This window comes from Malus sylvestris, chromosome 1 (genome assembly GCF_916048215.2).
Source record: "Malus sylvestris chromosome 1, drMalSylv7.2, whole genome shotgun sequence".
Lineage (NCBI taxonomy): Eukaryota > Viridiplantae > Streptophyta > Magnoliopsida > Rosales > Rosaceae > Malus > Malus sylvestris.
In genome coordinates this window covers 23,250,946-23,262,688 of record NC_062260.1, presented here as the reverse complement: position 1 = coordinate 23,262,688, position 11,743 = coordinate 23,250,946, and the positions used below count along the sequence as shown (strand labels likewise).

General features: G+C 38.5%; 2 protein-coding genes across 2 annotated transcripts; both read left to right on the top strand.

Moving 5' to 3' along the window:
• Positions 1-246: 246 nt before the first annotated feature.
• On the top strand, positions 247-2,660 carry LOC126592124 (60S acidic ribosomal protein P0). Its single transcript, XM_050257901.1, has 5 exons — positions 247-719; positions 799-867; positions 1,646-1,744; positions 1,829-2,221; positions 2,326-2,660. The coding sequence occupies exons 1-5, from the start codon at positions 462-464 to the stop codon at positions 2,470-2,472; spliced, it is 966 nt and encodes a 321-aa protein (XP_050113858.1). The 5' UTR covers positions 247-461; the 3' UTR covers positions 2,473-2,660.
• Positions 2,661-11,110: 8,450 nt separating this feature from the next.
• LOC126614777 (uncharacterized) lies at positions 11,111-11,587 on the top strand (the record flags this gene model as incomplete). Its single annotated transcript, XM_050282440.1, has 1 exon — positions 11,111-11,587. A coding segment is annotated over one exon (477 nt), but the record flags the coding sequence as incomplete, so codon positions are not given.
• Between the last annotated feature and the right edge of the window lie 156 nt (positions 11,588-11,743).

The following is an 11,743-nucleotide window of genomic DNA, read 5'->3' as shown; positions in this document are numbered from 1 at the left end:
ATTTTTCCAGCCCTTTAGCTCCATAATGTCAAATTTGACATTTTACCAACCCTTCAGCTCAGCCCATTTGAATGCTAACGGCTACATGGCATCCAATTTCTTACTTAAACCTAAACCGGCCCATCCGGGATCCATCGGATCCAAAAAACAAAACTAAATAACAACCGTCCGATCTAGGTTTACATAACCGCCAAACCCTTTCCACCTCTCCTCTCCTTCCCTCCACAGCACTATATAAGCCTCACTGCCAACCATTTTCCACTTCCACCCGCCTCCAAGCTTTCTAGGTTTTCCCAGTACCTCCAAAACCCTAGGCTCTCAGTAAAAAGAGAGGTTAAAGGGACGGCACCGTCGCTGTCCGCCTTGACAGAGCCGCCGCTTCGTCTTGGCCCTCGGTTTTGGTCTTACTCTCTCATCTCCCAAACCCCCAATTTCCACTAGTCTTTCAAACACTAATCGCAATGGCCCCCAAACCCTCCAAGGCCGACAAGAAGATCGCCTACGATTCCAAGCTCTGCTCCCTCCTCGACGAGTATGGCCAGGTCCTCATCGTCGCCGCCGACAACGTCGGCTCCAAGCAGCTCCAGAACATCCGCAAGGGGCTGCGTGGCGACTCCGTCGTTCTGATGGGGAAGAACACAATGATGAAGCGCTCCGTCAGGATCCATGCGGAGAAGACCGGCAACAGTGCCTACCTCAACCTCGTCCCCCTCCTTGTGGTACGTTTCGCCCCATTTCTGCATACTGATCTGTTCTTTGTACGTTCGTTTTCTGATTTGTGTTGTTTTTGAATGTTAGGGCAACGTCGGTCTGATTTTCACCAAGGGTGACCTGAAGGAAGTGAGCGAAGAGGTTGCCAAGTACAAGGTAAGCATTATTCGATCTCGGGTCGTTTCGACTTTGTGTTATCAATTTTTTTGCATTTCAATTGTTGTAAGGATTTATAATGCTGATAAATTTGTACTGCATTTACTGTTTTGCAAATGTGATTAAATACTGGTTTATATTGCATTATTTATGAAGTATGCAACAGGAAGTGCTAGTTACTGTATTTTAATGCTATCCACTTATGTGTTTTCCGGTTCTATGCTTTATCAACAAATTCTGTGTCGATTTTGTTAATGTATGTTTAGGTTTTTTTTGTTGTTCTTACAAGCTTTGATGGTTTTGTTGTGGTTTTGTGACGGGGGACATTGATCCGTCCCTAACTTAAAAGTTAACGGAGTAGGTTACTTATGCCTGTAAATTCCGGAAGTTAACGTCACATATAGATTGCTGTTGGCGTTGATGGTCCTCTCAGCTTTGGTTGGGAGCACCTCCGTTGACGGTGTTGTCATATCCCATCGCCTTGTGGAGCAGTGTCACTGCCTTTACTATTTGGGCATGGCCATGAGACCTACATTTGTTTTTTTTTTTCAAAAAATTATATTTCTCTGAGTATGTATTTAACAGAAGTTGATTATGTAGAGTTTTAATATTTTACATGGTTATGTTGAGAATTGCCTTGAAAATATGAAATTGCTCGTGCTTGAGCTAAGTTTGCCTCGTCATAAATTTTTGTTTAGTTTTTCAATCAACCCAGTATGTCTATATGTTTCATTACATATGTCTAATATCTAGCTGTTTGTTGTTTTTAATTGAATAGGTTGGAGCCCCTGCTCGTGTTGGTTTGGTTGCTCCAATTGATGTGGTGGTTCCTCCTGGCAACACTGGTCTTGACCCATCTCAGACCTCTTTCTTCCAGGTGTGTTATAACATTCGTTCCTGATATACATTGATCACTCTTTTGGGGATTTTGTAGTTCTGACTTGCATGTTTCACATTTCAGGTTCTCAACATCCCCACTAAGATTAACAAGGGAACTGTCGAAATCATTACCCCTGTTGAACTTATCAAGAAGGGAGACAAGGTTGGCTCTTCTGAGGCTGCCCTCCTTGCAAAGCTTGGAATCAGGCCATTCTCGTACGGTCTTGTTGTTGAGATGGTGTATGACAATGGTTCCGTCTTCAGCCCAGAGGTGCTTGATCTGACTGAGGATGATCTCATGGTGAAGTTTGCTTCTGGTGTTTCAATGGTCACTTCATTGGCGTTGGCTGTCTCATACCCCACCCTTGCAGCTGCACCACACATGTTCCTCAATGCCTACAAGAATGTTTTGGCAGTTTCTATTGCCACCGAATATTCCTTCCCACAAGCAGAGAAAGTCAAGGAGTTCCTCAAGGTACTGTGCTATTTTTCAACTGTTTGTGTCCGTCTGTCTTTCGTCATTGCTCTTTTCAGTTAATTCTTATTGGCAAGTTATTTAATCGTGGGTTAACAATGCAGGACCCGAGCAAGTTTGCCGTTGCTGCAGCCCCTGTTGCTGCTGCTGCTTCCGGAGGTGCTCCAGCAGCTGCCAAGGAGGAAGAAAAGAAGCCTGAGCCGGAAGAGGAATCCGACGAGGAAATGGGTTTCAGTTTGTTTGATGATTAAGTAGGCTATGGTTCAGAGTTGAACTAGAGGATATTGAAATTTACCTGCGTTGTTTAGGTATTGCGGGCACTATCTTGCTTTGTATTTTTTTTATCGGATATAATTTCATGGCATTAATGTGTTGGATATTTTGTTTAAGATAATTTTTTTTTAGTTTATGTTAATCTTGTTTGGTGCTTTTCGGAAAATCATTTGGTAATGCGTCTTGCATATGCCAATGTTGCTAGAAGCTCTTTTGGATTTACCTCTTAATATACTCCTCCTTTGGGCTTCAGCCGCACAGGGCCGGCTGTGTGTCAATTTTGTTGGGCCTTAGTTTTGTAAAATTGTTGATATTATACACATTGGCAATGGGCTTGATCATGAGGAATGGATTCATGTCTTAAGATAAATACCATACAATTTTTGGTGCTAACTCTAGCTTTGGCTGGAGTCGGTTGTCCCTTGTCTCTCTCTTTTTTCCTCTCTTTTCCCCTTCTCTCTGCCGTGTCCTCTTTTCTTTTCTTCTTTACTTCTTTTTGCTTCTCTTGATATTTCCTCCCAATTTTCTCTCCGCCTGTCCTCCACTTCTATTCTTGTCGGTATCCCGCTTCCCATCACTCCCTCAGTTCGATCTTCAGCCATTTTTCCCCTCGAGTTCGCGCGTAGAGTTGGGATTTTGTTCTTGACTCGGGTGTTTCCAACACCACCACGATCTTCTTGCTGTTTGTCGTTTTCGACGGTGTTGTTTGTGGATTTTCCTGAGCTTCTTCTTGGTAGTTGGCTAATCCCTCTTTGGTGCTGACTGTATCTTGGTAATGGATGTGATCTGGTTGATGTTCGAGGTTGGCGGAGGTGTCTGTGGCAGCGATACTAGATGGTGGATGACGCTTAGGCTGGCTGGTCTAGATCTCTGTCGGTGGAGGAGATTTCAGTAGAAGTTTCTAGGCAGTTGTGTGTTTTTTGGGCTTTACTGTTGTTGGGCCCTCTTTCTGTTTTTCTTTGGGTTTTGGCCCTTTTCTGGCTGTGTATAGCTGTAAGTAGGGCATTTGGTTTGCTTGTAATTTTGGGCTTGTGTTAATAAAAGTTGAGGGAGTTTGTGTCAAACTTTTTCCAAATAAAAAAGCGATTTAATGCCGGTAGCAGATTCTTTTTGCATCTATATTGCTTTTGGAAAAGAGAATTGTTATTAGCACTCCAAAAATCTCATTTTACACTCTAAATTTTCTATAATTAGAAAGAAAAATACACTTGTGAGAGGTGTAGAATGAGATTTTTGAAGTACTAATAACAGTTCCCTTGGTAAATTGGCAAGAATAATGCCCCAAGTCCATATTTAAAGCCATTTTAGCCAAAAATGATATTAGCCATTTTAGCCAGAATCAGAATGGTCCTTCAGATTGGCATAATTTTTTATTTTGGTTCTTGAAATTTGAAATCGATGGAAATGGTATTGAGTTTGTCTACCATCAATCATTTTGATCATTCCAAGAAAAAATTTTGTTAAGTAAGGATGAAAATGATAAAAATATCCTTAATTTAATAACAATAATCTAAAATGATTCGACAAAAAGTTGAGGATATTTTTATTCTTTTATTCTGATTTAATGAAATTTTTTTCACGAAATAACCAAAATGATCAATGGTTAATAGGGATCTTTTAGCAGTATATGCATGGGTGATACGATTAGTGCGGGACTCTTTTATGGGCTAACACCAAGGTCTGCATGGAGATTTGGTTTCCTAAACCGATGCTTTGTGCTGCACAATTTCATCTAAATTGTCAGCGTAGAATAGGTCACATATGACACATCAATTTAATAAAAGTGATACAGCTTCAGACCCAGAGAGTGCGATTTGAGAAACTGAAACAAATATAACCCATTCTTTGAAGTCCTTCTATCCTCATATGACCATACTCTCGTACACGTTCGTTCTTAAATTGTTTGCAAAGTTAACGAAGCCCTTACTTGAGTTTCTGATATCGATATCGAGTAGTATATTGTCCTAATCAACAGGCTGAACCGATATTTACACTGCTCGAATATCATTAGAATTTAGAATTCCATGCTGAAGAGATGCAGAGCTCACCAAGAACATAATCTGATAAGCTAATGCGAAGTAGGGTTAGCTGCTGCTTTCATGCCTCAAATCTTTGCCAATATTAGGCCCCCCCCCTGGTCCCTTCAGTCCCAAACTAAACAACATTTCCTGCATTTTTTATGACCCTTTGACTTGCAAAAGATAGGCAAACGATGGCCATCCCCTCACGTAATGTCTATCCACATAAACTCCGAACAGGGCAAGCACGCTGGTCTTTATTTTCTTAAACTAATCTTTAAATAATTGAATTTAAACCCTCTTAGTCTCAATACATTATTAATTAATATACTTTTCAGATTAACTGAGGCGGGGTAGGTTGATTAAATGACGCATGAACAACCACCGAAGTGTGGACGCAAAAAGAATCTTGATCTTAATTAATACGAGGTTCTTAATCTAGGATTTGTAAATGGTGGATTAAGTATGTTGGTGTTTAACATGTATGAGTTTGAGTTGTGCAAAATAGGTTGCAAACCAAATAATGTGGCGGTTTATGATTGTCATTTTTCATGATTTAAAGAAAAATTTTAACCAACAATCGCTACATCATGTGGTCTACAAATATAGTCTCTAGCATCACCCTTCAGATAATAGTGTTGATGTCATGATGGAAGAGATTTTGTGGATCTCATCTTAATAATTTGACGTTTTTTATTGTAACCGTTATGTAATATTATCTGTTTATTCACGTTATATCATATGAGTTTCATAATTACCAATACGATATATCGATGACACCTTAACTATTATTATCGTTTGATTTTGAAGAATTTTTCTTTTGTTATTCACTCATAATATAAGTCATAATATTTGAATTAATAACACCATGTAATAATGTGATTGTTCGGTTGGAAAACTTACAATTATGCCGAAAGAGATAGAAAATCGGCTACAATGACATATAGTTGAATGGAGGTCAATTTTTTTTCCTTTGAGTTGATTTGTAACCGTGCTATTTTGTGGGTATAATTCTAAGTCGCACAACGTGGACGTGGACTTGGGCAAAGTGATGGCTTGAAAATTCTCCCACCTAATCCCCATCTTTAACGTTGGTAATCTAATCCGCCGTTTAAGATCACAACACGTACAGGTGCCATCTGTCCAGTTAAATACATCTCCTATTTTTCTTAGTTTCACTAAGAGAGAACCTAAGAATATTAAATGCTCAAGACCTCGCAAAAATTCTGAAATGTTACGTTCAGTTGTTCACACGTATTTTTGATAATTTTATTAGAAATTAGATGTATTTTAAGTTCAATGACTAATGTGTGTCTTTTGATCTTAATACAACGAAATGAGAACAACTGACAGTAACATTTTCAAGACCTTCTTAAAAAGATTCCGATTCAATCATATTGAAGAAGTGGATAAAGTTGGGGCCAATCCTTAGCATCCGGTGCCTGATATGCCAATAAAGCCCCCATTTTCTGCCTCAAAACATGCTTCCTTGCTGGGAAACCACTCCCAGCCCACAATCGACTTTCCTCCCAAGGTCTAATATAGCAGCAACAACAACAAAAATTACTAAAAGTGTTAAAAAATAAGTAAATTACAATTTGGTCCTTATATCATTAGCTCCCAATAAAATATGGCTACATGCACTCACGATAACAACCATCTACTCAATTCGTCAGCTCTTGTTTATCCCATCAGACACCGTTGGAAATTTATCCATATAAAATATCGGCCGACTTTCTTAAATTTGACCCCATGAGTTCAATCCGTCTGCTTATACTTCATGCTGGTCGTGCTTTGAAAAAAAACTGCTTCTGATGTACTGTGAGAATAAGCAGCTGTGAAATAAAGCAGCAAAGTGTTTGTTAAACTTTTTTGTAAAAATGCTTTGAAAAAAAAAACAGTATTATAGTGTTTGCTAAACTTTTATGTAAATCAGATATGAAATTATTATTTTTTCAGAATCACCTCAGTACCAAACCAAAGCTTCATGTCAAAGACATATTCTACTAAAGAGATATATTCGAACTCAAATCCATAGCAAATTAATCCTAAATAATGTGGCGACGCTTGCGTCTGCGAATACATTTTCGTATGTTGAATGCACATACAAGAACCCAATTTTACATACATGCACGAGAACTCACGGCTAAGCCAACCAACCAATACCATCCCAACTGTCAAGTGTCACCTGTGACCATACAGCACCACTACTACTCCTGTACGCGCAACATGGCTGCAACCACCAGTGGCCCGTTAGGCACCGCCGCACAGCAGTGATGATCTCAAGTGTCCCACGCACATGTGAAGCGGGTAGCTCACGTGACCGTCACGCCACTGTCGGGAGGTGGGTGCATGTCTCACATGGTTAAGAACTTGAGGTTAACCCCGCCTGCCCCAGATATGGTTGGCGACCAGAAAAGCGTCGCCGAGTTGGAAAGTCTCGCGCTGGTGGGGCAACTGGATGGGGGACACGTGGCTGAGTTGAAGGCGGTAAACGCGGGATGATTTAGTCAAACCGAATCCAAAGTCCAAGTGTTTGGGGGATTGGATTGGATTCGGGAAAGGAGTGGGAACGAGACAAAGAGTCCAAGTTAAAATAGAAAGAGAGAGTTATGAGTTATCCAAACAGTCCCCAACGGGAGGATGGAGGTGCAGTGCAGATGCAGGCAATGCATGCCCATAATTTGAATTGAAGAATGCAATGCCACTTGGTTTATTTGGGATTAAATAATACTATCCACTATTTGTGTGAGTCGTCTGGATTGGATATGAATGTGTAAATGCAATGTAAAGTCCGCCAATTTGGCTTCTTTTATTATATCTTTACTTTTTCCTTTTCTAATTCTTTCTCACTTACCAAATGCGAAACGTGCAATGTTGGAAATGACGAATGTTTCCAATGTTGTATTTTAATATGTTTTGTTTTAATTTTCTGATAAATAATATGAGAACAATGCAAAAGAAACACATTTTTTTAGGGTAAACGTTGGAATCCTTTGAGTGTAATGCAAAACATGCAAACGCCCAAATCCCTCGTTCAAACCCTAGATTACATTCCCAACCAGAGGCGGGGTGATGGCTAATTTTGGTATGTTGGGAGATATCATTATTGGGGAACCCAATGCTTATATTGTATTTGCAGGTAAAAGAGTAATTGAACAAATATTGAATAAGACAGTAGCTGAGGATTCCCAAGTGGTTGGATATTTATTTCAAAAGGGTTTATTCAATCCAATCGTACCACGTAATCCTTTAGGGTTTGTTTTTCCTTTCTGAAAATAGAGAAGAAGGTTCGAACATGAAATTTCATTCAATATTAAAATAGATAAATTAAGAGCTAATAAATTCTAGAGAAACTGTTGCAGATATTAGCTCAAAGAGAGTTCGGATTGTCATAAATAAGGTTGCATGAGATCATATTTGAGTTAGGTGTTTATGTGTCCACATTTCGTTGTATGACAAAAAAAAAAAAAAAAGTTTTCAAATTCTACACCAAACAACAAACTCCGACTGCATGAAATGTCTCATTTCATATGTATTCCATAAAGAATATCAATCGTGATATGCTACATACTTTTGATCATAGTAGCAACAAACCTCTATATTTTTGTTTCTAATCTAACACATTTTTCTTAATTTTTTACTCTCGTTGTTGTTTTTCTTTTAAAACTTCAGCTCATGTTTGTATGAGATCATATTTTGTGCATTATGTGGTCGCATTTTGTGTATAATGAAAAAATAATTCTAAAATTCTACACAAAACAACAAACTACAATTGCAGGAAATATCTCATCTCATCTGTCTTATTTTTTTTATGTATTCCATAAAGAATATCAATCGTGATATGCTACAAACTTTGATCAGAGTAACAACAAACTTCTCTATTTTGTTTCTCAATAAACTTAATTATAACTTAACAAATAATCCTCTAAAAAATTCGGATATTCGTGTTGCCCTCCTAACTTTTTTTGGACATTAGCATCGAGTAACAAATAATTATAACTTTTTTTGGACATTAGCATCGAGTAATTACAAAAGAAACCAAACCCCTAATCAAGTTGCCTTATTTAATCACCTTAATATGGCAATATCGATGGCCAATGGGACTAAATATTGGCTCCAATATCTAACGAAGGCAAAACACTTCCAAACTATACAATCCTATCCAAAGTGCTCTTCCGAACACAGTTGGCGTTTACTTGCTTTCTTTAATTCAATGTGAGTAGGCGGACCAAACAGGCCGTGGTATAAAATTAGCCGGAGTCGGCTGCAGTCGTATTCCTTCTCCCTTCCTAAATGTCTGGACAGACTTTGTGTCCCTCATCTTAATCCTATCCAAACTTAACTGACAATCAAAGGCGAATTCAGAATTTGAACATTTGGAGTTTCAATATTAAATGTTTAAGTTTTCAAGATAAAAAATAGAGTGCGAAGCATTTAAAAAAAAATAATATATTCATTGAGTCATTTTTTCGATCACTTAGTTGCCTTGTTGTCTTTAGCTAAACCATGTTGCGCACATGTCAACAAATATCAATATATGTTGAAGCGTTCTGATGAGTGATATTGAGTATTTGTTGAGTGTTGTCGATGCAATCTATCAAGATATGTCTATCAGTTATTATATCAAATACTTAATAAACACAAAAATAATCCTTATCAAACATTCGAAAATTCATCAAAAGACCTTCACATTTATATTTTTTACATTCTGAGTAATCCTGAAACCCTTTGGTTCCCTTGTTCATCCGCCCTGCCAGATTCGGAATTCTGGCCACATAAACTCATGTCACCTTCTTCAGATTTTTTTATTAATTGGAAACGTCAACAAACAATTTCTTGTATTATAAAATGTTGATGACATTTACCCACAATTTCTTGGAAACGTCACCTTCTCCAGACCCTGCGTAAAGCGGGAGCATTGTGCATTGGATACGACCTTTTATAAAATGTTGACGACAACCGATTTTTGTGAAGGGACAACTCACGAATCATCCAAAGAAGGAACTTGAATAAATTAATGGTCTTCTTTAAAAGTCGGCTACAACTACTGGCCACAAAAACAAAAATAAATAAAAAACAAAAAAACATGGAGGAGGATTGTCTGCCCTCCAAGTTTCGGTGCCCTTCCATGCCCTCCTGTTTTGTGTGGTCACGGCTAAGCCACGTTAATATTTTATATTATTTTTTTATAGAGATAATAAGATAAAAATGAATAATAATATAAAATATTAACGTGGTTTAATCGTGACTACACAATCAGAAGGGCATGGGAGGGCACGGGAACTTGGAGGGCAGACAATCCTCCTCCAAAAAACATTGTATTTGATTCGACTTATCTAAAACTATGCAAACTTGTTTCCTCGGTTGAGAACCTTATGTTAATCCTCCTATCATGGTGAAACTTAGGAGAGACTATCAATGTCTTCAAAATAAACGGTACACCACATGTTATTATCTAATGAAAGACAATTGTACTTTCAAGTATCTCTCTTTATGTATGATGACATAATATACCACGTCATATTTTTGACAAATTAAAAACTTTCTCAAGAGCTAAAAGTATAGAAATATTAAACAATTATCTAATCAATAGACGACCTATCGATAAAGTGTAATTTGTAATAACAATTAGATTGTAAGACACATCCAGAAAAAGAAATATTAAACTACCTTTCTAACTTTAGCTTAACCTTATCAAATAAAAGTTTATACTTAAATAGTGGTAGCGTTCATCATCCTATTTGTTTGTACCATATTTAGGGTCTCCGTATTTAGACCTCGTATAAATACTCGAGGGACTCAATGTAATTATGTAATAAATAAAGGGGCAAATATGTAATAAGTGAGGAGCCCTTATTCTATAAAATGACTTCTCACTCTCCTCATTAGAAAAGGTGAAGGTTTAGGCCATGGGAAGAGAGAAAACACCTCAGAGAGGGCAAACACAGAAAATAGGCTAAAGAGCACATTGCCTCTAGCCTTTTTGTATATTCACCATTCAAAGTGAAACAATATCAACATCAGTGTAGACGTAGCCCAAACATTGGGGTGAACCACGATACATCTTGTGTTCTTTACTTTCTTGCAGATTCACAATAGGATTTATGTTGTTCCAAGACCCCTCCGGTTTTGTGCATCAACATTTGGCGCCTTCTGTGGGAAACGACACGAAAAGCTATGTCGGTTCTCTTTCATTTTTTCATCTCACCACCGTGAAAACTTCACAACTGTCCACCATGAATCTACACAACTCGAGATCCTACTCGATCTGTAACCAGGGATTTCAAAAAGACCAGAATCTGCAGATGCATAAGGATTTCAGCGATGCGATTTCCTCGGCCAATTTTCAGACATCTGCAAAACTTCACGTGCTTTTTCCTGCTTCCTATCTGCCCTCCCTCCAATTTTATCTCTTTAAGTTGTTGGTTTCTGAATCCTTATTCTGCAAACCTTATCCAATTTCTGCTTCCGAGTCTTTGACCATTAAGAGATAACTATCAACAACTATAAAAAAGCAGTAGTTATAATATGTTCGTTGGTTGACAAAGCTGAAAGAAGCTTTTGTAACATACCAGCTTTAGCTTCAGTTCACTAATTAACTACGATAGAGAACAAGAAGAAAGTGGGAAGTGGTGCAAGCCATGGCTCTTCTTCTTCTTCGTCATCATCAAGGAGTCTGGATCATTTCTTTAGTCTCAAGGACTCGTCGTCATCTTCTTCATTATCCCCTTCCGGATTCTTTGGCTCCATTTTCCCACCCGTCCCCTCAATGGGAGTTGGGAAAGAGAGAAGGCAGGACTTTGGAGATCAAGCTAGTATGTACGAGAGTCCAAGTTTTTCTGATAATAAGGGAGAAAACAAAACCAGCAAAGCTTCCAATATGTATCAAAACGAAGCTGCAGATCCATGCAACCTGAGTTCATCTATCTATTATGGCGGCCAAGAAAATTATAGTCCAAGAACTGGGACCACTGAATCCCATCAGCATCATACATCTAAGAAAGATGGCAGTGAGGACGATGCAAATAGTGCTTCGAGAGGAAACTGGTGGCAAGGTTCACTTTATTACTAATTGTTTGCTCCGGCCACCCATTAGTAGCTGAGCTGCTGCAATGGCGGAGGCAAAGATATTCTCGGAGGCGGAGAAGAGGAATGAGCAGAGCCTGCCCTTTTTTTCCAGTTGTTCTCCTTTGCAGACAAGTACGATTGGCTCTTCATGATCTTCGAA

What these genes read in the sequence shown, in the direction of transcription:
- LOC126592124 (XM_050257901.1), top strand. Translation starts at nt 462, where the DNA reads ATGGCCCCCAAACCCTCCAAGGCCGACAAGAAGATCGCCTACGATTCC. An exon ending in ACCTCGTCCCCCTCCTTGTG is followed by an intron (nt 720 to 798) that starts GTACGTTTCGCC and finishes TTTGAATGTTAG; the next exon opens with GGCAACGTCGGTCTGATTTT. An exon ending in CTCAGACCTCTTTCTTCCAG is followed by an intron (nt 1,745 to 1,828) that starts GTGTGTTATAAC and finishes TTCACATTTCAG; the next exon opens with GTTCTCAACATCCCCACTAA.